A 27,421-nucleotide genomic window follows, 5' to 3' on the forward strand; every position below is an offset into this window, starting at 1 on the left:
GGTAAGGGTATGAATAACTCAAACGGTTGCTGATAGATAACAGACGGACGCCAGGGCAAAACAACTCGCAGTGAGGATGATCCTTTGTTGCTTTCAGCTCGCTCTGGTCGGTTATCTACATCAGTGTCCTACAGGGTATGAATATTCCAGGTAGCTATATTCATCTTGCAAATCTTTCTTTTGTTTCTACCGCAAATTGATGTACCCACTGAACGCGCTAATCCAGTGAGTTGAGAAGTAAGATTGCCTATGTTTAGGGCACATTTTATAGCCCCCTCCCCATTCACGGTGAGCAGAGGGGATCCTAAATAGGACTGCTCGGTCACGGGTGTAGCACACAAGTTGTTCTATAGTCTATCCTCGAGCAAGCCGGCGATCACACACTGATGAGCCCAACTTAACACACTGGGGCAAAACGCTGGCAACCAGGAATGAGTAAGCTATAAAATGTATAATGTCCAATAACGGACCATTTATATTGGTATTATAAATTTACTCATTTGGGACAAATATTTCAGGTTCCCTATGGGAATCAACATCTATATCATCTGATGGCCAGGCAGGCATCAATTTTTGGTAATGAGACTAAGTCTGTCATAGTGTATTGACACTGCCGGTGGCTCCAAGTAACCTACCCAGTGGCCTCCACATTATGCACTAGCCATGCATCTTGATGGGTGCGCTATTTACCAACTGATCAGCCCAACTTAGCAAACTGGGGCAAAACGCTGGCAACCAGGAATGAGTTAGCTGGAAAATTTATTATGTCCAATAATGGAACATTTATATTGGTATTTTATATTGGGATCGCACACTCGCCGCCTCTTCACTAGGAGCTCACAGATTACACTATCCTGCCCCCGTCACAACTTGCTGATCGCCGCAGGACTTTGATATTGAACAGATGGTGTTGCTTTCCAAACAACGCCTGTGCATGAAATCTTTTTACATGAAAATGCTGGTGCACGACTATCTCTGATTGTGCTCCTATGGCTACAAGCAGTACAGAATGTCATATATGCCATAGTAATCACCACACGTTAATGAATGATAGTGGGGATCCTCCCACACTGATCTGCTCAGTTTAACAAGGGCTCTTCGTGTAGGTTAGGTGCGTGGAGTTGCAGTGAGAGAAGCTAGAGAACTCAAACTTGCTGAGTTCTTATATTATTGTTGTTAGATGGACTGCAACAACGCATCTCACTCCCATTATGCCCCCTTAATCCTCAGCGGACTACTGTCGGGCATTTCCCGTAATCCCAGTTTCCTGTGTTTTAATATGCTTTTTAACTTTTAATTTCAATGAAATGTTTTATTATTAATGAACTTGACCATTTTCAGCTTATGTTAGATATTATTTCACTTCAAATTACTGTAATTTTATTACTTTTTAATCTATTTTAAACTGAGCTCGATAGCTGCAGTCGCTTAAGTGCAGCCAATTACCAGTATTCGGGAGATAGTGGGTTCAAACTCCACTGTCAGTAGCCTTGAAGATCTTTTCCGTGGTTTTCCAATTTCCCACCAGGCAAATACTGGGGCTGTACCTTAAGGTCACGGCCTCTTCCTTCCAACTCCTAGCCCTTTCCTGTCCCATCGTCACCATAAGACCTATCTGTGTTGCTGCAACGTAAAGCCCCTAGCAAAAAAAAAGATCAAAAACAGCTCAAAATGGCTAAAACATTCCTTGGGGCAGATGCAGATACAGACCACAACTTGCTAGTGGCAGATATAAGAACACGACTGAAACATATCAGAACTAAACACCCTGGAAGGAAGTAGGACGTAACAAAACTGAAGAATGGAAACGTCGGGTCTTATATAAGAAGGACTGAAGAAAAGTTGGAAAACTCGAGTATGAATGTATCACAGGAATAGCTTACCATCAGGACTGCAATAGTAAAAACCTTAGAAGAAGAAGAAGAAGAAGAAGAATAAAAGTATATAAAGTCGGAAAGAAAAGAAATAAAAAGGAATGGATAATGAAGGAGGTGTTAGATAAAATGAACACAGAAAATGGAAAAATAACTCCTCAGATGAAAGAAAAATACAATACAGAAAACTAAACCATGAGCTGAGACTGACAACTGATAAGGCTAGGGAAGAATGGATGAAAAACCAATGTGAAGAAATAGAAAAGTTGGAAAAGGAGGGAAGAATAGAAGAGATGTATCGAACAGCAAGGATTTTGAGAAGAAATCCAAGGAATATAAGCAAGCAAGGAATAATGAACAAACACGGAAAGATGTCGTCGAGTTTAGAAGAAAGTACGGAGGTGTGGATAGAATATATAAACGATCTATATTGAAACAGGAACGCCCGTACTTCAGTTTTGTGGAGAGCATGGATAACGCCAAGGCGTGTACGGTTCGTGCTTTAGAGAGTACGAGAGAAGGGTAGTGAAATGAGTTCATATTTAAAGTGGAACTTGCAGTTTATTCAAAAAATGCATAGAAATTATATCACCTTTACAGTCGAATAGTTTGAATGTCCTCAAAGATGTGGGGAAGGCGTCGTTCTGCGGCAGTGTTGAAGTTGTCCCACGGCGGTTGTTAGCCCTTGATGTTGAAGGAGACTCGAACCTGGGGTGGTTGTCTGATGATAGTGCAGCGTGGAATAGTTGTTGAGTTTTGTATTCCACTAAATCCCATGAAAGGAGCAGAGAAATGTAAAACTTCCACACAGAATGTCAATAGAATCTGCTTCTCTACTGCACTGCACTGCAAATTATGGCAAGACACTGTTTACTGGCCGAATAAGTTCCACTATAAATGCTGTTGGACGCACATTTGAAAAAAGAGATGAATTCAAAATCACAGTTCTGTGAGAATGATGAATATTGTTAGTGCAATAGTCACTGTCGAACTTGAAGTGACAGGCAATGAAAATAATCTGGAACTTTCTGAGATACGATGGTTTACCACTTTACTTAATCTCCGTGCAAAAGGAAATAAATTAAGTCCTTCGGACACAGTCTCTGCACTGTTTGTAATGAGTACAGGCAATGTTCTAGCACACACACACACGTAGAAATAAATTAAAGTTTCTGCGAAGATAGAAAAGAAATAGTTTATGACACAGTCTCGTGAAAAATAACCAAATTCTGTTAAGACTCAGTCTTAACAAAAATTACGTAATTTCTCAGAGGTAAATTTTCCACTGAGGCACAATATTACACGTAAATGTAGACACAGTCTTCATGAGGGGAATTAACATAGTCCTTTGGAAAGAAATAAAGGTACGGTATTTCACGAATTAGCACAGTTTTATGAAAGTAAATGTTAGCACAGTTCTGTGAAATGGATTGACACAGTTTTTTTAAAATGAAGGTTGGCACAGTCTTATGAAAGAAAATGTTGACACTGATTTTTCACGGGGTGAATTGACACAGTCTTTAAAAGGAAGGTTAGCACTGTCCTTTATGAAACAAATTGACACTGTCCATAAAAAGAATCGTACTTTCACTAGGGCACAATTTTACGAAATAGCCTAGCACAGTCTCTTGTAGAGGAAACAACTAAAGCACAGTCTTTATGCCCTAAGTCCTGTAAGCACAGTTTCAAAATATCAAGTGATTACTGTACAGTCTCTTCAATTACACAATTCACAAAACAAAATAATGTTACTCGGCTCGACAGACCGATATTATCAGTGAATAAGCTTTCGCTTACACGCAAAGTTAGAGTCCACAGAGAAGGCTTTCAATACTCGTATTACGTACTTTCAAACCCCGGTCCTTAGCCGGACAGAGTAACGAACTGTATCACATCAGCGAGACGACTGGTTCATGATGAAGTGCTGTGACACACACTGTGACACTCTGATACACTCTGATACACTCTGATCTCCTCTGATCTCCTCAAGGCTGGTGACCCCCTTATATTGCTCTAGGTCAGACGGCGAGACTGGAAATATGAGCTTCTAAAAAAATTCATATCTCGGCCATCCTTCCACCGATTTTAATGAAATTTTGGGTAGTAGCATTTGTTGTCCAGGCTTACAAGGTGACGTTCTTGAAATTACGATTTAACCTTCCGTTCTTGATGAAATGCCATAGAATCGAATAGAACTTTCGGTGTGACGTCACGTGGCTTTGGCTGGCACGCTGTAGCAGCGCTTGCTTGCATGCTGTCCCTCATGATGCCTGCGCGCTCGGCGCTCGTTTTGAATCCATACAGCCGGGTGTTAGTGCATTCTTCTCAAGAAATACATGTACCATTAGGGGCCAAGGACCTAGATGTTAGGTTTCTTTAAACAAGCATCATCATCATCATCATCATCATCATCATCATATATGGTTAGGTGCTATTGGCTGAAATTTCTTTCACTACGTGCTAATAATACTTGAATGATATTCAATCATAAAGCTAGGTCTATATTTGTAAATCTAGTTGGTTTTATGAAGTAAGATTTTCCTTATGTCAGAATCTACTTATATTGCATTATGCAAAAAATTAAACAAGGTTTTTTTTTTTAGTGTGTATAAAGTTATAATTTTCTAGATTGGTAAGAAAATATTTAAAATGTTTAAATTTTAGGTACCTGATCGTGGTGGTCGACCAAGTGAACAGCAGCCACCTCCACCTGAGATGCCTTCTTGGCAGCAGAGTAAACCAGGTATGTCTTCCAGGTTATAGTGAATAGAATGAAATATTACAGACATGTTTAAATTATAAGGACATAGGTAGAAAAGCTAACTAAGAATTGACCTTAAGAATAATTATTTTGCATCTTTTCCCTGACCTTGTTTATATTTTATTAGTTAATAGATTTAAACTTACTATCTGTCTTTGAACAGAATCAGGCCATTTTAACTGATCAGACTCACCTGAACACAGAGATAATATTAGAAGTTTGACCTGTGCCACATTTTTGTGTGCGAGGTATGAATATGATTCCATCAAAAATAGTTGATTTTCTTATATCCTAATTTGCATAAGACTTTAATATTACCTTTTACTATAAATTAATTCTAAAAATACAGATACGTTAATGACCAGATAGTGAGACATGCAATTAAAAATTATAGCTGTTTTTGGATCTGTAGTTTTTATTACGAGAAGCAAATTCTGTGTGGCAGCGAATTATATGGCATTCATATCAGTGTATTCTTCAAAGATATTTCTTATAATGACAGTTGGATGCTGTTATGCATCACTTGACCTAACAACAAAAATAGATTCAGAGATATTTAAACAAATCCAAAATCCTTTGTTTTCCTGTGAAATGTGAAGTATTATGTCTTAAAATGAAGAGAAAGACATGATTTTTTTTGTCAGTGTACTAAAATTGGTGATATTTTAAATATATTGCCATAATCAGAGACAATGATGCTTGGTCATTTAATGCTTTATTGCAGTTCATGTTTTTTGATTTGCATAACTTATTAACCAACAAAATTGTCATTTAGCGATTCGATTTGACTTTTAAAATTCCAGTACATTGTAGAATATACCACTTTTTAATAAATTATGTTTCTCAGTGAAAGGGGATCACAACACCAAAAAAAAAAAAAAAAAAACGCGTTTTGTTATTCATTGCTAAATATGTAATTGGGTAATTTAATAACAATGCTGTTAATCTGGTGCCTCTACGTCCAACCTTTGGACTGTGCCAGACCCATCCCAAGATTGGACATGCCACGAAAGGTGAAACTGTAGGAGCGCTCTATTTGAGGCAGGCACAGAACAGCCTGAATCTAAATTTGCCGAACCTTACTGTGAAACATCTAACTTGGTTGTGTGGTTAGGGTGTGAACTTGCATTCGGGAGATAGTGAGTTTGATCCCCGCTGTCAGCAGCCCTGCAGATGGTTTTCCATTATTTCCCCATTGTCACACTAGGAAAATGCTGGTGCTGTACCTTAATTAAGGCCACAGACAATTCCTTCCCACTACTAGGCCTTTCCTATCCCATTGTTGCTATAAGACCTATCTGTGTCGATGTGACATAAAGCAAATTGTAAATGTAACTACTAGACCAAATCTTATGAATGAAAGAGAGTAGCAGGTAAAACTCTAGGTTTATTAAGTACGGAAAAACACAGAGAAGGCAGCCAGGAGCAAAGAAAAACATAAACATACAAATGGATTAAATGGAATCAGTAACAAGTATCGATTAAATTCTTACAAGATTGAGGCAGAGCCGATACGAAGGAAGAAAATAATATTGCACGCAAATGGTACGTAAGCTCCTCGTTTTCTGACAATAACATCAATTTCATCTATTATACCTTTTTTTGAGGTAAGAAATGGCTAGGTGGGAGTTTCATTCATATGCTACACAATACTTTTGTTAAGTAAGATGCATAATTGTTTTTCAAAGCACGAGATACAGGTTTACATATTACTTTAGGTATACCGCAGTTGACGTTTACAAAGAGAAAAGAAACGATGATGCCCCTTAAGAGGAAATACGGTGTCAATAGATCCCAAACAAGAAGGGAAGGGGCCTTGAAAAGGGCCAGAAAATTATCAAGATGAAATTATCTGAAAATAAAACCACCTCCCTTTTGTATTGGTGTCTGGCGTAGATGAAAGAATCAAATGTGTACTCATAAACTAAACATAAAATGACATTCAAAATGAGAAGATAGAAAAACAGAACCTGGCATAAAGTGAAATACGTATAGCACAAACCCTTGTAAAGGCCTTCATTCACACAGTGTGGCAAGAAATAAATGGTATACTCGGTGTCCCCAACCGATATACAACTTGTGTATACCAGATTCGTATTTCTCACTAGTAATCCAGTAAAGGACAATGCAGCAGACCAAAATGTGATATTACCATCATGTCCTCTCTCTGAAGATATCAATCACCGCTTCATAACCTTGTCAGCTAAAACTCGCCACCAGTACATCTCACAGACGATCTCCTGTTACGTACTGCAAATGCTCAAGTGAATCATGTGCAGAGGCATGCATATGGGACTCCTTACCTTCATCTTATATGCTTACGTAACCAATAATACTCCCTCAGTTGTGAGAAATAGAATGTTAGTATGACCACACAAAACCAAAAACTCACCCTAATACACCTTACAATATGTCAGGAGAGGCGTGAACACAACTTCGCTAATACCATGAAGGCAATGTTTACAGAATGTCAAGAGAGAACAGGAAGTACAAATAAATGTAGAGAAAAAGTTAAAATAAGGTTATTTTCTATCTCCTAGCGTCAGTTGAACATGAAATAAACCAAACATCATATCCTTGGACACCATATACCAGGTCAAGCTACGCTAGCATACATCAAACACATAATGTAAAAAAGGCTTATAATACAGAAGAATCTGATATTACCTCGCAAAAGATCCGAGAATCGCGTATTCATACAATATGATAGGATAAAATAGCCTGTTTGGAAACAAAACGAGCTTGTAACTTCTCACAATTTTTTCTCTTGTGTTTTTTAATAAATGTGTATGTATATATATATAAATATCTTCCAAACAACTGTTACAAATCAAAAGAATTTAAAGGAATTCGTGTCGTGGAGTACAGAAGTAATCTCCTGCGACCTAGCCGTTACTTCAGCAAATAGTTACGAGATTCAATTTACACATAAGAATGATTTATACGCAGTACATCAACATGAAGTCATAACATTGGATACAATGATATGAGTCGAATAGAAAGATTGGCTCACCGTTCTCAAGTTATGTGCAGAAGTAGTAAATGTATTGAATAGGACGACACATTAAATTTCCCTTTGTAAAATGAAAACTGTCAATACGGAACGATTCTAATGTCTTGTAATGTGTCATGTTTTTGTTTTTTCGCCCAGGCTCCTGTTGTTTTTTTAGTACTGAGTTTTAATTTATCGATGTTCCAATTATAGTCTAGTGCAGCAATCATTGTCCTGAGCTTTAAGCAGCTGTGAGGGAAATGAACTCTTCTTAGGAGCGTATTTCAAACTAAGATTGTGATAACTTTCTGGACTTCCAGTGTGAACATAATATTTTATATGTTCCACATCTTTAAAAAAAAAGATTTATCTGAAACCATTTTCTTCAAGGCTCCATGTGCACTTGAATTTCCTTTAATCCTCATTTTCTTTATCCTTTTCTCTCTGTTAATGTATCGTGCTCACAAGATTTCCATTCAGTTTTCTAACCACTTACGCTCATTTTTTATGTGGTGCAAAATTGACGTAAATTTTATCAGTTAACACAGAACTGTTTCCATTGCATGTTTGTGATGCCCACCATAAATGATTTATACTGGTCTTCCAGCCTGAACTTCATGGTGATTTTTATCGAGAGCTTTCATCTTTTTCGTTAGACTTTTTTACATGTGCCAGACGTTATATTCATTTTTGATATCAGGATCCTGCATTCTCAGTAAATACTGTACCTTAATCCTTTGTATCTATCTGAAAGGAAGAGTTTTAAATTACAGTTTTCTTCCTATATTATCATTTAGCCTTTCACAGCGTGTGTAACTACTCATGATCTATATTTTGGAAACACTCAGCACGTTTCAAAGGGAACTGTCCCTTTCTTCATCAGGAGAAACAGAAAAATGAAACGACGCATCAAATGTTGCTAAGAGAAAACAACGCGGAACTTAAAATGGTGGATGTAATAGAAACGGCTTTTTTAGCTCCGTGCTAGAGACAACGACCATCAGAAAATGATGCTTTGCTGTTTCCATACATTGTCTCTAGCATAGGGCTAAAATGGCACCCTACTACGTCTTAGGGCACCATTTTAAGAACCTTGTTGCTTTGTTTTAGCAACCTTTGATGAGTCATGGTTCATTTTTCTGTTTCTCCTGATGAAGAAAGGCATGGTTCCTTTTGAAACGCATTGACTGTTTATGTAGTTCATTACACGGCATAAACCCAAAATATACATCATTTATAGTTTTCTTCTTGTTCAATTCTTTTTACCGTGGTTTCATATGCAGCCCTTTCAAGATCACCTTTAACCATCACTCTCTAAACAAATATCCAAATGAGCTTGCAGCCTGTATTTATATCTACGTGTGAATGCACTATTTGGCTGAAAAGCTGGAAGTATTGTACTGGCCATCTCTGGCTAACCAAATGGGTTTCGCAATGCTTTTCATACAATCAATAAAACCTACTTATCTGCATTCCTGGCAGTTGCCCAGGTGGCAGATTCCCTATCTGTTGCTTTCCTAGCCTTTTCTTAAATGATGTCAAAGAAATTGGAAATTTATTGAACATCTCCCTTGGTAAGTTTTTCCAGTCTCTAACTCCCCTTCCTATAAACAAATATTTTCCCCAATTTGTCCTCTTGAATTCCAACTTTATCTTCATATTATGATCTTTCCTACTTTTAAAGTCACCACTCAAACTTATTTGTCTACTAATGTCATTCTGCACCGATAACCGTAGTCCTTTCTTAATCCCAAACATCCTCCACTATTGGACCAGTTACTCTGTGAATAATCGTATCATATACAGTTCTTGACATAATATGTAAGTTAATGTACTTGCCAAATAAAAAAAAAATAAAAAAAAAGCTTGAACAGAATGCCTGACAACAATAATGCTGATACTATTAGAATCTTTCCTTCCATTGGTTGAGAATACCAACCCACTTCATTACCATAATCGTAAAGTGTTTTTACGGACAACATAGACCCTTAAATGTAATGTGAATATTTTTCATAGTACTTTTAGAAGTAAGAAATTTCAAAGAGAGTGAGTAAACTTGACCACACAACGAAATATTAACCTGTAATATGTACATCATATCCTAAGTGTCACTAATATCACTTTCACTGCCACTTTCATCTGGTTCATAGAAAGTGGCATTCAATGTGTTACCATTACCTCACTCATTGCACCTATTTTCAAGTTCCAAGATATTAGACTGCAGGCTTTCGGCACAATCTGCCATTAAGACCAAGCTTTCGGCCCAATCTGCCATTAAGACCAAGTTGTCAGCATAGGCCAGACTGCTTACTACATTTCCACCTAACTGAATCCCTCCCTGCCATTTTATAACTTTCAGCAGATGATCCATGTAAACTACGAACAGCAAAGGTGAAAGATTACGGCCTTGTCTAAACCCTGTTAGTACCCTGAACCAAGAACACATTCTGTCATCAATTCTCACTGAAGCCTAATTGTCAACATAAATACCTTTGATTGATTTTAATAATCTACCTTAATTCCATAGTCCGGGCCCATTGACCTGTGATGTTAGGCCCCTTAAAACAACAAGCAAGTAATTCCATAGTCCCCCAGTATAGCAAACATCTTTTCCCACGGTACCCTGTCATATGCTTTCTCTAGATCTACGAAACATTAACACAACTGCCTATTCCTCTCATAGCAATTTTCAATTACCTGGCGTATACTGAAAATCTGATCCTGACAGCCTCTTTGTGGTCTGAAACCACACTGGTTTTCATCCAACTTCCTCTCAACGACTGATCGCACCCTCCCTTCCAAGATGCCAGTGAATACTTTGCCTGGTATACTAATCAATGAAATACCTTGATAGTTGTTGCAATGCTTCCTGTTTCCTTGCTTCTAGATAGGTGCAATTACTGTTGTTGTCCAGTCTGAAGGTACCTTACAAACACTCCATGCTAATTTTACTACTCTATGAAGCCATTTCATCCCTGCCTTCCCACTATACTTCACCATTTCAGGTCTAATTTCACCCATTCTGCTGCTTTATGACATTGGAGTTTATTTACCATCCTTTCCCCTTCCTTAAGCGTAATTTCACCAAAATCATTTTCCTCCTCCCCATGACCTTGGCTGTTTGCAACACCACCAGGATGATTTCCTTTTACATTGAGAAGATGTTCAAAATATTCCCTCCACCTCTCCAGTGATTCCCTGGGATCTATTATGAGTTCACCTGAATTAATCAAAACACTGTTCATTTCCTTTTTCCCTCCCTTCCTAAGATTCTTTATTACTGTCCAGAAAGGTTTCCCTGCTGCTTGACCTAGCCTTTCCAGGTTATTACCAAAATCTTCCCAAGACTTCTTTTTGGATTCAACAACTATTTGTTTCGCTCTGTTTCTTTCATCTACGTACCAATCCCTGTCTGCCTTGGCCCTTGTTTGGAGCCATTTCTGATAAGCCTTCCTTTTACGTTTACAGGCTGCTCTCACTTCATCATTCCACCAAGATGTTCACCTTTTCCCATCGTTACACACAGTTGTTCTTAGGCATTCCCTTGCTGTTTCTACTGTAGCATCTGTGTATGCCACCCATTCTCTTTCTATATCCTGAACCTGCTTACTGTCTACTGTTTGAAACTTCTCACTAATCATATCCATGTACTTCTGTTTAATTTCTTCGTCCTGGAAATTTTCTACCCTTATTCGTTTGCAGACAGATTTCACTTTCTCTACCCTAGGCCTAGAGATACGTAGTTCACTACAGATCAGATAGTGGTCTGTATCATTGAAAAATCCCCGGAAAACTAGTACATTCCTAACAGATTTTCTGAATTTGAAGTCGGTTAAGATATAATCTATTATGGATCTGGTACCCCTAGCCTCCCATGTGTAGCGGTGAATAGCCTTATGCTTGATGAATGTATTCGGAACAGCTAAACCCATACTAGCACAGAAATCCAGCAAACGCTTCCCATTCCCATTAGCTTCCATATCTTCCCCACATTTACCAATCACCCTTTCATATCCTTCAGTTCTATTCCCAACTCTCGCATTGAAATCGCCCATTAGCACTATTCTATCCTTGCTGTTGACCCTGACCACGATGTCACTCAATGCCTCATAAAACTTGTCAACTTCATCCTCATCTACACCCTCACATGGTGAATACACGGAGACAATTCTAGTCCTAATTCCTCCAAATGACAAATCTACCAACATCATTCCCTCATTTACATGCCTAACAGAAACTATGTTGCGTGCAATGGTATTCCTGACAAAGAGCCCTACCCCAGACTCTGCCCTTCCCTTTCTAACACCCATCAAGTACACTTTATAATCTCCTATCTCTTCCTAGTTATCTTCCCTTACCCGAATATCACTTACCTCTAGCACATTCAGATGCATCCTCTTTGCTGACTCAGCCAGTTATACTTTCTTTCTTCCATAAGACCCATTAATATTGATAACTCCCCCATCGAATTCCATTTCGTTCGCCAAATTGTTTCCAAGGAATCCCTCGCCTGTCAAATGGGAGTGGGACTCTGTTACTCCAATAGGTCCGAGGCTTGCTTAAAATGTTCTGAGCTCGGTAAGTTCATGAAGCAGGTGCTACCCTACTTGCACACAGTCCAATTGAGGATCTCTCCTCTAACGGGTTATGGACCACCGGTGAATTGTATAGTCCTGGCCGCCTGAGCACAAGGGGGCCGTGACTCAGAATATGTCAGAGATGCCCACTCCCATTCCATAGGAACTGGTATCCCGACTCTCAGGATCACTTACTAGGCCACTCAGCTATTGCCCATGGTTCACGAACTGGGACGTGACTACAGTAACCCACACCACAAACAATACACGTTATTAATAGTAGGTAATTTATTATTACCTATAAACATGATGTATAAATCCAATGTAATTTTCTGCACCACAGGATAATAGTCTCGAACAACGCATCTTGTCACTAGAGCTGTATAGAATGTTCTATTCACTTATAAATAGGTTATTGGAGACTCGAGAAAATTCGAGAAAACATGTTGTCATACTTTTCTAGAAGCCTGGCCAGGCAAGGTATATAAAGTGACAGTCATGAGAGTTGTTAGTGAGACTTGCTAGTGAAAGTCGTTAGTCAAGTATGTGAACTCATGTTGTTATTTTGGTGTGTTTGTTGGCATGTTAATGTGGCATTATTATTATTATTATTATTATTATTATTATTATTATTATTATTATTATTATTATTATTATTCGCAGCAGTGTTTTGTTCAAGATAGCAATTCATTAGAGAGAGAGAGAGATTTGTAAATAAAACAGTGTACACAATTGACAGCATCTCCTTTGTGCGTATTTGTGATTATGACAGTGGCGACAGTGTGACAGGACTTGAGAATAATTTTCGGTAGTGAATAAGAGTGTGAGAACTTCCTAACTTGCTGACTATACTTTTGAAACATATTATATTATATAAATCTGCATTTAACAGCAGTGTTACCGTATTTTGGTGGTAGGTAGAGGTGAAAGAAGGTGCGGGCGTGAACGGGTCTCAAACTACGGAATCAAAGTTAATGTAAAATTTAACAAGGTTATATTTTCTTTTCAAAATAAAGAAGAACTACCAGAACACTGGACAACAGCCCTCATTCATCCTCTGCACAAAAAAGGGGACAAAACCGACCCTAATAACTACAGGGGAATCTCTCTCCTAGACATAACATACAAAATATTTTCAATAATCATCCTTAATAGGATAAGTTTACAACTTGAGAAAGAACTAGGAGAATATCAAGGAGGTTTCAGACCCTGGAGGAGCTGTCCTGATCAGATCATGAGTCTTAAGTTGATAATGGACTATAACAGGAGAAGAAGCAGAGATATGGTGATAACATTTGTAGATTTCAAGAAAGCTTATGATTGCATCCATAGAGAATCTCTGTTTAAAATTTTAAGGCACCTTGGACTACACCCCAAATTAATAAACATGATAAAATTGACTCTCACCAATACCAAGTCAAAAGTGAAGTTTAGGGGGGAAACATCAGAGACATTTGAAATTAAAACTGGACTACGGCAGGGAGATGGGCTCTCACCACTATTATTTAACTGTGCTCTAGAAATGGTAATGAGGGAATGGTTTAGAAAATGTCCCCCCAAAATAAAGATTGGCCGAAAAATCAAAACACATTGCCTGGGTTTTGCTGACGATTTAGCATTACTAGCAGTTGACATAAAAGAAGCAAAAACCCAGATATCAGAACTTCAAAACATTGCAAATAAAATTGGCCTCAAAATATCATTTGAAAAAACAGAAATTATGCCCCAAAAACCAACACAGCTAAAAGAAGTCACCATAAATGGTAATAAAATCAAAATAGTAACTCAGTTTAAATATCTTGGAGAAGTAATAACACATAACTTAAATGAAAAAATCTCAATCCAAGTAAGAACAAATAGATTAGCTAAAGCACAAAAATTAACATGGGATATCTACAAAAAGAAATGTCTATCAATAAATACAAAAATAAAACACTACAACACAGTTATAAAACCGGAAGCTACATATGCAGCAGAAACACTCTTTTACCTGAATAAACAATCAAAGACTGACAGACTTCAGAAAATTGAAAGGAGGATTGGAAGAACCTGTATCAACAAAAAATATCAGAAAGATGGACAGTGGCGGTTAATACCTAACAAAGTCGTGTACAAAGAGCTAGAACCCATTACAGATACTATGCGTAAGAGGAGACTGGGATTCTTTGGACATATCATGAGGATGCAGGACTCGAGACTTCTGAAACAACTAGTACAACACAATCTCGTCTCAAAAAATACCACAACAGGATGTAAATGGATCAGAGAAGTAAGAGAGGATCTGAAGGAAATAGGCCTTACAACAGAAGACACCAAAAATAAGATAAAATTGAATACAAAACTCAAGAATACAAACCTCCGCTTTACCCTTACACAGAACAAACCAACAACACGCACATTTTCAACTGAGGAAAGGGCACGAAGATCGGAGCGTCTGAAGAAGTACTGGGAGGACCGCAAAGCCCGAACAATCCCTTCAAAGAGACCTGAACGACGGACTGACTAAAGTGATCCTATGTGGTCATAAAAGAAGAAGAAGAAGAAGAAATAAGTAACAAGCATGGCAGGTACAGAATAGCAATTCAAATAAGGTGATTACAAAATTTACAGAATTTGGGCTTCGCGCCCCGAATTCATAATGCTTGGACAATCAGTTCAGTTTTACCTCAAACACAAGTTTTAACAGAGGGGCAGAAAACCCCATTCATACCTAGGAGCCCTTGCTCCAAATTACACTGAAAAGCCTCCTCGAGGCATACAACATACAATTTTTAAAAGAGCGACTCGCTCTGAAATTTAAGCCTCTCCCAGGCCACACCAAACTCAACCTCCAAGTTGTCCTCAACGGACATAAACACAGGGGTAAAATACCCAATCTACTGAGGTCTATAAACGGAAAGAATGTTAATGAAATGACCTCTAAAATCACAATTTGAGAGGAGGCGAACTTGCACTCCTAATACACTTTGATTTTAAAACCTACTTTGGCACTAGGCCGTCATTACAAGGGCTAATCCCATACTACAGAGGTGACTTAATAGCAATTTACATTACATTACGGAAGAATTGGTTGAGAAAATAAGTTCACCTCAAGACGATGTGAGTGGGAGCTCGAGAGGGTTAAGCACTCTCTATCCCGATATGTCGTTTTAAAACAGAATAGATACCAGTTGTTTTTACATTTTAGGAAAAGGTTACATGGTTGAACGCTTAGAACCCGCCCCGAAAGTTAAACTGCTGAGCAAGAACAGAAAGAATTTATTAATCGGCCATTACCTTATTGTTGACCGCTGCCGAAGAAAGAGGCGCTTCCCGCCTCCTGCTATGTACTTAATACACTGAAAGATGGAACAGAAGTGGCGCAGAGACCCAAAAATCAGCAGTTTATATCCTCTCGTGGAAGGTTCTAGGCGTTAGGGGAATGAAAACACCCGCCCACAATGTTTTTATTGGATAGGACCCCGCAACAGATACAAGTTGGGGGAAGATACACCAGATTGGTCAGAAATTACTAAAAGAAATTCGGGGATTGGATAAATTTAAAACAAGGGGAAAAAGAGGGGTATACAGCCAACTTAAACAATAACAGAAAGAAATTTAACAAGAAACAAACTTCTGAAATAAAAATTTCTCCAACAAAATAGTTCTTTGACTCCGCACTAGGGTGCACTATTGTTGATCTTCAGTAGTGTCCTCTAGAAGAGAAAGTACACACTTCTTACTTCAAGCGAAACAAAAACACATCAAAAGTGACACAGTTCAAAAACTCAAAATTTTCCACGTGGTGACATCTTCTGAGAAAGTAGAGAATTAATAGAGTAGATAAAGTTCAACCTTCCTCCAGAAGAGGAGTTTCAACTGGCGCAACTTTTAAATAAACGGTGTAGAGGTGTACCGCCCGGTACAGACCTCCCCCCCCAAAAGTTCCTCCAGGGGTGACACATGAAATCAGTTTGAAACAAAGTCCAAGTAATGATGTTGATACGAAGATAGATAGCAGAAGCATTTACAAGATTTCTTAATTCAGTTTCAAAATGTTGTTGTTGCAGGTGAATGAAAGTCTTTAAGTTTGTAGAATTTGAATTTCTGAAGATAAACTTTTAATACTTAAAAGTGAAGAAAAATTTTTGCACGGTCCACCAAATATTGCTGTTGAATTCCCAAGTGACGGTATTAAGGTTGAACAGGAATGTCTATGTAGTAGATGTAGGCTAAGTTGGATGGCCAGACCGGCCGTTACAGCTTGCGTCCAAAGGAGGCCGCTCGGACCCCTCAAGTACCCTGAGATACCGCTCGCCCGCACTACGAGGGGAGCAGAGGTGTTGAAACACGCCGTGCCCGCGGTGAACATATACAGGCTGCGGGCAAGTAGCAGGTCGTGCGCCGCACATCAGCCTTGGCCGGGAGGAGAGCTCCGGCTCGCCGTGCACATGTCGTCCTCGCTGGGGCCGAGGGGGCCCGTCCTCGAACCCAGCCGCGGCACAGCGCCGCGCGGCTGCGGGGGCACTGAAACATTAAGCTAGGCGGCAGAATTGTGTTGGACCATCATGTTTCTTTTGAGGGCACAGGCATGTAAAGAGATTGAGGGGCCAGCGGCGTGCAGATATCCATGGCATTTCATCTAAGCCAGCCACTGTGTGTAGTGGAGCAGGAGACGGGAGCGTGGTAATGGCCGTGACAAGGACAGGATGGCAGTTTAACAATCGGGGGAGGTTTACAAGAAATGCTTACATATAAAATAAAATAGAAGGAGCAGAATGCCTTAAGAGTGGAACTCAAAAAAAAAAATATAACCACCATATTCCTATCAAATTATATGAAGCAAGTTGAAACTAAATTTACACCGGTTTCACCTGGGACAGGTGAACCCTAAATATCCTCTCGGTAGCTGGATTGCTTAGTAACAATGTAACCGGTGTGAGAAAATCGAGAATGATGCATGGCCCATGGAATCTGGGGGCAAGCTTGCCCGCGGGAACAAAATTTTTGACCATAACCTGGTCACCTACCTTCAAAGGGGTGGGTCTCCGTCCACGATCATACCTTTCCCTAACCTTTTCATGAGACACTTTAAGATTGGCTTTAGCCTTCTTCCAAAGATCTTTAATATTGTCCGGATCTATTGTCTCGGGTAGAATGTCACTCAGAGACCAGAGGTTAGAGAGCGGCGTGTTGGGAACAAACTTAAACATCAAAGAAGCTGGAGTAAACTTGTGAGATTCATGAACCGCCGAATTCAAAGCAAAAGCTAACCAATGCAGGGACGTGTCCCACCTAGAATGATCTTCATGATGATAGGCAATAAGTGCGGACCTGAGATTACGGTTAACCCGTTCAGCCAGAGATGGTTGAGGGTAATAAGCAGAAGTAGTTACATGAGAGATGGATAAGTCAAAACAGAATTTACGAAATAAATTAGATGTAAAAGCCTTAGCATTATCAGATACAATATATTGACACGGACCAAAGGAAGCAAAAATAGAATTTAGGCAAGTAATGGTGGACTGAGCGGTAGCCAGCTTAGTCGGAAATAACCAGGAAAATCTTGTAAAACCATCTACACATACAAAGATGAATTTGTTGGCATTTCCCTTCGACTGGGGGAAGGGTCCTACATAATCAATGTACAGGCGTTCCATGGGGCGCGACGCTTGATGAGAAGACAAAAGGCCTACTTTAGTGGACATGGTGGGTTTACTGATCAAGCAGGATTTACAAGCCTTTACTAGTTCACGGATTTCACCGTCCATACCTTTCCAGATGAACATGTCACGAATCTTTTCACGGGTTTTAAAGATTCCAAGTTGCCCCCCCAATGGGGCCTCATGATAGTATTTGAAGATCATAGGCACCAGAACAGCTGGAACAACAACTTTCATCATCTTATCATGCCTCGAAGGGCAACATAGAACACCATTCCTCAGAACATAAGGGACAACATGTTCCCCAGAAGAAAGGGTTTCCATTATCGGAGCCAGCGTCGGATCTTCACGTTGATATTTCTCAATATCCCTAAAAAGCATGGGAGCATCTGTTAAGATGGCATTAACACCAGATAGTATGGACTCGGAAGGTGATGAACTGTCGACCGGTTCGTGGGTCTCGACGTCGTTATAAAACATACGGCTGAGTCCATCAGCAACAACATTTTCGGTACCTCTGATATGTCTAAAATCAAACTGGAAGGCGGAAATACGAATAGCCCAGCGGGCTATACGACCAGTACGACGCGGCCTACCTAAGACCCAGCTTAAGGCTTGATTATCTGTCTCCAGGTCGAATTTGACGTGTTCCAGATAGAGACGGAACTTTTCTAAGGCGAATAAGACTGCCAAACCTTCAAGCTCATATATGGAGTACTTTGCTTCTTGAGCCGAAAGAGTCCTAGATGCATAGGCGATGGGGCGCCTCCCTAGTACAGTCTCTTGGAGAAGGACTGCAGCTACCGCCGACGACGACGCGTCGGTTTGGACGATGAATTTCTTCGAGAAATCAGGCATAGCAAGTACAGGGGCATTACAGAGAGCTAATTTAAGGTCTTCAAAAGCGGCTTGTTGAGAAGGTCCCCACTCGAATTTGATGCCTTTCCTACGAAGAAGGTTTAAGGGCGCCGCTCTATTAGCGAAGTTAGGAATAAACTTCCTGAAGAAATTCACCATACCAATGAACCTGGCGATACCTTTAATGTCCTTGGGAGGTTTAAAATCACGGATGGCCTGTGTTCTAGAATGATCGACTGCTACCCCATCGGGTGACACAATATGCCCTAGGAATGACATAGAGGGCTTAGCAAAGGCAACCTTGGACAACTTAACAGTTAACCCAGCCTTACGAAGGCGATCGAGAACTTCTCGCAGATGATCTAGGTGTTCTTCAAAAGTCTCTGAAAATACTACGACATCATCTAAGTAGTGATATAAGTACTCGAATTTGATGTCGGAGAAGACCCTATCTAGCAGCCTAGTGAGTACAGCTGCTCCCGTAGGGAGCCCGAAAGGTACGCGGTTGTATTCATATAAATTCCAGTCCGTGGCAAACGCTGTAAGATGTTTAGACTCTTCGGCAAGGGGAATTTGATTATAGGCCTGATTCAAGTCCAAGATGGTGAAGAACTTGGCCTTACGAAACCATGAAAAACAAGAATGAAGGTCAGGAAGGGGCACAGACTGCAACACCACCTTCCGATTGAGAGCCCTGTAATCAATGACAGGCCTGAAGCCTCCTTGGGGTTTCGGGACTAGAAAAATAGGCGATGAATACGCCGACTTAGAGGGCCTAATAATACCATCCTTCAACATCTGATCGATAATTTCCTTCAGAGCCTTCATTTTAGGTGGAGATAGCCTATACGGTGGAAAACGGACAGGAATCGAATCCGTAACCTCAATTTTGTATTCAATAAGGTCAGTAACACCAAGAGTATCAGAGAACACCTCGGGAAACGACTGACACAGTTTGCGAATACTATCAGCCTGCTCCTCAGGTAGATGTCTAAGGTCTAACAACATCTCATCCTGGGTAGGCGAAATAGAAGAACATGACACAGAATTACACTTTAATAGTGGGATTTTACAACTAGAAGCAAATTTGAATGTGCACGACCTAGACTGCAGATCGAGCACAAGACCAGTGTGAGAAATAAAGTCAGCTCCCAATATAATGGGGCAAGACAATTGCTTGGCCACAAACAATTTAATTTTCCATGTAAACTTAAAAGCACGAATTTTGACCAGTAAGGAACCTAGAATTTCTAATGGAGATGAATTAGCCAAAACGTATTGAACAGGAGAAGAGACATAGTCAGGAAGTTTACAAACCGATTTCAATTTAGAATACCATTCAGCCGAAATAATCGAACAAACACTGCCTGAATCTAAAAGAGCAGTTATAGGCTCGTTATTTAACTCAATCTTAAGAAAAGGAACAGGTGCGGGGGTATCCGCCGCAATCCTAAGACATTCTTTAGGGCATTCAAAAGATGAATTTGAAGGCTGATCGTTCTCTGCATTTACAACCTGTTTACTAGGGGCTGAGTCTCGGGAAGATGGATTAGTCGACTCAGCCGAAGCCACTAGTAACTTTTTATTATTGGCATAATTGGAATTTGCACCAGAAGTTGAGCAGGAGGGGGTGCTATTTGAGTTGGGACAATTCTTGGCAATATGTGAGAAAGCCCCACATTTAAAACAGCCTTGTGATGACCCGGCTCCATTCCTCGTCCCACTTGACTTGATCAGCGGACACTTGTTGCGCAGATGGTCAGGCGACCCGCAAGCATAACATTTACGGGGATTGACTGATCGGCGAGGTGGAGGCCGAGTATTACTAAAGGAAGGCGGGGGTTCTTTCGCGACACGCAAAGAATCGGCGTATCTAACTCCTTCCGCTGAGACGGCCAATGCTTCAAGTTCAGAGAAAGTTTGCGGGCACGCCGCGAAACACAAATATGACCTGTAGGATAGTGAAATGCCTTCCACAATGGCTTGTACAATCTGATCCTCAGGGAAGTGCAGAGCAAACACCCTAGTATAAAACTTAATGTCTTGTATGAAATCAGCCAAGTTTTCATCCAACCTCTGTACTCGATAATAGTATTTCTGAATCAGAGATGACCTCGCGCGGGCAGGAATAAAATTAGCAAGTAGATGTGCATGAAAATCTTCGATGGATGACTGTTCAGCTATGGCTCTTACTATTTTGTCGGAGAGAATACCAATAGCATACGGATAGATAATTTGCAAGATTTGACATGGAGACAGAGAAAAAACAAGGGCATGATCCTGAAATTCCACTAGAAATCTTAAAAATGAAATTACGTCACTGGTGGTATTAACAGAAAACTTGGATATACCTCTGAGCAACATTGCCAATGGATGAGGCAAGCTACTAAATCCGGGTGACATAGTAGGTAAAGGTTTCAATGGCAAGGAAGTTAATTCAGAACGGATGTTACTCAATGATGCACGACGTTCAGATTCGTTGTCCAATGGGGCAGGGATAGTTTGAGCAGCAACGGTTATCCTATTAACTTCTCCCTTGGGAGGCGCTTCCTCACTACCTGCATTCACTATGGTGGGTTGATCAGATTTGGGAGGAACTTCCCCAGTTAACAATTGAGTGACCTTACTAGATAATTCGGAAATATTTTCCAGGAGCGTACTAGCTTCCTTCCTCTGAACGTCATTCAGTTTTAGAGACAACAGATCGTTAACCCTATTCGAAAAATGATATAGCCTGCCTTGCACACGCTTAATTTGATTAGGAGACGGATCATTTTCATCAAAAAAACTAACTACAGAAGCTAGCCCAGTAATATTCTCCGTGATCGTGGAAAGAGAGTCGTCAATTTCTTTCTCTCCCAAATTGGGGATGGAAATGGGCAAATCAAGGGACTCTCTAAGCTTGTTTGTGTCTACTGCAACCGTGCCTCCAGATTGTACATTTCTAATAGTCAATTCATAGATCAACTCCTCCTTGCGCAAATAGTTAAGAAGGAGAACATCGCGAGGGCCGGACATGATGACAGAACAATTTGGAAAAAATCAAAAAATTCCAGCAACTGAGAAAATGGTTAGAGTTCGGATCAAAACAATATCTAGCCGTCAAAAGGGGCTAAATTGAGACCCATTCAACCACGCTCTGCTACCACTTGTTACCGTATTTTGGTGGTAGGTAGAGGTGAAAGAAGGTGCGGGCGTGAACGGGTCTCAAACTACGGAATCAAAGTTAATGTAAAATTTAACAAGGTTATATTTTCTTTTCAAAATAAATAAGTAACAAGCATGGCAGGTACAGAATAGCAATTCAAATAAGGTGATTACAAAATTTACAGAATTTGGGCTTCGCGCCCCGAATTCATAATGCTTGGACAATCAGTTCAGTTTTACCTCAAACACAAGTTTTAACAGAGGGGCAGAAAACCCCATTCATACCTAGGAGCCCTTGCTCCAAATTACACTGAAAAGCCTCCTCGAGGCATACAACATACAATTTTTAAAAGAGCGACTCGCTCTCAAATTTAAGCCTCTCCCAGGCCACACCAAACTCAACCTCCAAGTTGTCCTCAACGGACATAAACACAGGGGTAAAATACCCAATCTACTGAGGTCTATTAAACGGAAAGAATGTTAATAAAATGACCTCTAAAATCACAATTTGAGAGGAGGCGAACTTGCACTCCTAATACACTTTGATTTTAAAACCTACTTTGGCACTAGGCCGTCATTACAAGGGCTAATCCCATACTACAGAGGTGACTTAATAGCAATTTACATTACATTACGGAAGAATTGGTTGAGAAAATAAGTTCACCTCAAGACGATGTGAGTGGGAGCTCGAGAGGGTTAAGCACTCTCTATCCCGATATGTCGTTTTAAAACAGAATAGATACCAGTTGTTTTTACATTTTAGGAAAAGGTTACATGGTTGAACGCTTAGAACCCGCCCCGAAAGTTAAACTGCTGAGCAAGAACAGAAAGAATTTATTAATCGGCCATTACCTTATTGTTGACTGCTGCCGAAGAAAGAGGCGCTTCCCGCCTCCTGCTATGTACTTAATACACTGAAAGATGGAACAGAAGTGGCGCAGAGACCCAAAAATCAGCAGTTTATATCCTCTCGTGGAAGGTTCTAGGCGTTAGGGGAATGAAAACACCCGCCCACAATGTTTTTATTGGATAGGACCCCGCAACAGATACAAGTTGGGGGAAGATACACCAGATTGGTCAGAAATTACTAAAAGAAATTCGGGGATTGGATAAATTTAAAACAAGGGGAAAAAGAGGGGTATACAGCCAACTTAAACAATAACAGAAAGAAATTTAACAAGAAACAAACTTTTGAAATAAAAATTTCTCCAACAAAATAGTTCTTTGACTCCGCACTAGGGTGCACTATTGTTGATCTTCAGTAGTGTCCTCTAGAAGAGAAAGTACACACTTCTTACTTCAAGCGAAACAAAAACACATCAAAAGTGACACAGTTCAAAAACTCAAAATTTTCCACGTGGTGACATCTTCTGAGAAAGTAGAGAATTAATAGAGTAGATAAAGTTCAACCTTCCTCCAGAAGAGGAGTTTCAACTGGCGCAACTTTTAAATAAACGGTGTAGAGGTGTACCGCCCGGTACAATTATTATTATTATTATTATTATTATTATTATTATTATTCGCAGCAGTGTTTTGTTCAAGATAGCAATTCATTAGAGAGAGAGAGAGATTTGTAAATAAAACAGTGTACACAATTGACAGCATCTCCTTTGTGCGTATTTGTGATTATGACAGTGGCGACAGTGTGACAGGACTTGAGAATAATTTTCGGTAGTGAATAAGAGTGTGAGAACTTCCTAACTTGCTGACTATACTTTTGAAACATATTATATTATATAAATCTGCATTTAACTTGGAAATTATGAAAATTAACATTCATTAAATAAAATACACACTCGTCGAACCTTGTGCTCACACTTACTTGTTACCTGCTTACTTACACATACGTTATTTGAAGGGCGCCAGCTGCCACTCAGTACAGCAATAATAGAATGAGACTCTTGACTATCTCTAGGGTGTGGGGTAATAAGCTTACTTTTGACAACATACCATATAAGTTCTGGGAAAAGGAGATTGGCGTTCGGTTTCCCCATTAATTTTGAGGTTAAGATATTTTACTGTCAATGAAATGAAACTATGAATTCGTTTGATAGAACAATATATATTCTTTAAATAATATATCAAAAAATAGTGAGTCTTGTTGCGATAAAACAGATGAGAATATGAAATTATGACATTGCAACTGAAAGAAACTAGGCATGAATTTGAATTCTTCTTGACCGGACATTTAACAATTTATACGAAATATTTCCCTCACTGATTCACTTGACTGTACCTTCAACACTTTTAGTGTAATTACGACGTATTCCTTTGATCTGGTGTTTACTGTAGATGTGTCACGCCTAACTTGGTGATACATCCTTGTGGCTGCTTCTTCTCCATATCATCTGACTTCTTTGTAAGTCAATATTGTATGACCTCTTGGCAGGTCCAGGGTTGCCCTCTCTGACTCCATGGTAAGCCCTTGCGTCCGTGTCTTCCACTAAGTGACGGACCAACCATTTGGTCTCACTCTCTCAATGACCAATAATTAATGGCTCACTGAGTCTTTGCCATCTCTCGTTCACACTCGTTGGCTGACCAACTAAGGCCTCTTGATCTAGTAGACTTCTTCACTGTACTGCATCCGTATAACTAATGACTGACGCTACAATATGCATCCACCTTATATAGACGTTGGTTGACACAGCTACGTAATCTCCAAAAATAACAATGACATACTCCCACCTACGCGACAGATATTACATACAGTGGTGAAATAGCCCTGGGGCGGTCGACTTTCTGAGCGCATATCTAAATAAATACGATGACGTAGCCATGGCGCGGCGATGACTTGGCAGAATCGCCACTAATCTTGCACAATGTCCCAACGTCACACCCAATCTCTGATATATACAACAATTCTCACTGTACAGGTATTGAGTGTTACTCTACACATACGTATATATGCATACATCTAAGTACAATCTTGCAAGCAACAGGCAATTGGAAAATCGAATTAAATAAGACTGATAATTACAATAATAGTAACAATATCACAGATAACATAATAATAATACTGACATAGTAATAATAATAATAATAAAATACAGATAAAATCATACAATAATAATAATACAGATATCATCTTGTAACGAGATTTGAACCGTTACAATTCGCCTCCCTCATAAATAAATCGAAGAACAAAGAATCGATTGATTTATGAACAACATAATATAAATATAACACTGACACATATAAACACTTTAAATGAGTATACAACAATAATTTTCTTTTTCAGCATCCATACATTTTATAATACATCACATATGAGAATTTTTCTCGCACATTGCTATCGTAGATAACTGTTCAGTGTCCCATTCTCTTTTTCTCTCATACAAATCACAAGAGTACAGCACTCAATTTAACACATACAAATAATTTTAAATGATTACACTACATTCTTCTTTTTTTTTAACATATCAAAACTTTTTGTGAAATATCACTTATATGAGAACTGTTCTCGCATATTGTTATCGCAGATAACTGTCCAATGTCCTGTTCTCCGTTTTTTTTGTCACACAGTACATGACAATGTAGCACTTATTCTTCCAACACACCAATACGACACTAGGTTCACACGCAAATCGCAGATGTTAGTTTTATTTTGCCAGTTTCTCACAAAAATTAATCATCTTACTCTTATTTCAACAAATCTCACGTGAAATACTTCTTTAAGTTCTTAATGTTGTAAGTACCGACAATCTTCCCTTCCTGATCTTTTAAAGAATATGCACACTTCCCGATACGGCTCACAATAGTGAAGTACCCCTGATACAAAAGAAAGAATTTCAAGATATTTCCCGCCTCTGCAGATGATGAAAATGGAATTCTGAGTAGCACTCTGTCACTCAAACGAATCAATTTTGCCCTTATTAACTTACATATCTCAATAGATCACATCCTTCCTGGCAACAATAATTGAAGGATCAATACTATGACTACAAGATGGTTCAATTATTCCGTAATCCAGCATAATGTTTATTTGTTCTTAGACGTCACTAGCATTTTTAAGTTGACTAGGGTACTTACCTCCCACAAACGATCAATGGTCAGTTACTACAAATTTATGTTCATATATGTGTTCTTCCTCATTTACCACTAAATACATCCCGATGCTTACCTAACATCGAACACAATTACTCCTCCTGTAATTCACTCAAATTACCTCACGTCACTGCCTCATACCGACTATCCCTCGGATACTGGTCGTTATAGACACCTGATACACTTCAACACATTTTCTCTCACTAGGAACAACTTCACTTACCTCTCATATATTTCAAAGAACACACGTCACCAACACACTTACCTCAGACCATCATAATTAACACGTACTTCTTTGCTAGTTTCCTCCCAGAACAAACACACACTACCTAAATCAAAGTCTACTCTACTTCCATGATTTGAAACCAAGTCAGCTCCTAAAACAACTGAATACACAAGTTTTGGTACAACAAGGCATAGTTGAAACTTACAATTATCTTTACTTATGATTGGTACCGCTATTATTTTATTTACTCACTTTGACTTACCCAACGGCTGTTATAATATCTAATAGTGCCTTCACTTACCTTCTTCATATCACAATTTCCATCATCGGAGTTACTATCTCACTACTTACATCATATTCTCAGTATTATAAGTACTTACATCACTTACCAGAACACTTCTTACGTCTAACTTACTGCTACCATTAATTACTGCATGATCTATGACTACGGCACTACTTAAATATCTCACTTAACATTACTTAGGTCACAATCACACTATACTTAAATCTACTTTCACTACATAACTACTTATACTACATACCTGTTCATCTACTAACCTTCGGACTGTTCACTTAATTTACCCGATTCCCTGTGAATCTGAGATACTCTGGCTCGATAAAGACACCTGGATACCATTCATATTAAGACTATCATAGTCTCTCTGATAACTCAAATCCGTACGCCTCCCATCTTCCGTTTCTCTCTGATTACTCTTCTGACCTTCTCTCTCATACCTCAAATACATACGCCTCCCATCTTCCGATTCTCTCTGATTACTCTTCTGACCTTCTCTCTCATAACTCAAATACATACGCCTCCCATCTTCCGATTCTCTCTGATTACTCTTCTGATCCTCTCTCTCACAACTCAAATCCATACGCCTCCCATTTTCTGATTCTCTCTCGTTACTCTTCTGACCACTATCACCATCAACACAACTATTAATCCTCTGCGGATCATGATCACCCCCTCTCCTCTGATACACGGCTAACATTTTCCCCCTTCTCTCTACAATATTACTTTCCCTAGACATCATGCGCTCTCTCTCTCGCGCGCGCCCTTGCACACATTCTTTCCAAAGCCTATCAATGAACACTTTAAACTCTCCTAAATTAGACATATTATTCCAGTATACTCTAAACCATATTCTACTTTCACCGATAAAAACATTCGACAAAATCTCCAACACATATTCCCATTCATTAATATTATTCCTCGACTTACTTGTAAATCTTTTCTCAACTACTTTTACAAATTCTGTAGTACTGAACTGTTTTCCAGAAAACCCAGTTAAAT

General features: G+C 39.3%; 1 protein-coding gene across 1 annotated transcript in view; it reads left to right on the plus strand.

The window, feature by feature from the left end:
• Positions 1–27,421, plus strand: part of LOC136882733 (protein FAM98B) — a 131,765-nt gene that overhangs the window by 85,992 nt on the left and 18,352 nt on the right. The window contains exon 7 of the mRNA XM_067155149.2: positions 4,539–4,617. Coding sequence (XP_067011250.1) covers positions 4,539–4,617 — 79 coding nt within the window. The remainder of the gene's footprint in view (positions 1–4,538; positions 4,618–27,421) is intronic.

Source organism: Anabrus simplex, chromosome 1 (assembly GCF_040414725.1).
Source record: "Anabrus simplex isolate iqAnaSimp1 chromosome 1, ASM4041472v1, whole genome shotgun sequence".
NCBI classification, from domain to species: domain Eukaryota; kingdom Metazoa; phylum Arthropoda; class Insecta; order Orthoptera; family Tettigoniidae; genus Anabrus; species Anabrus simplex.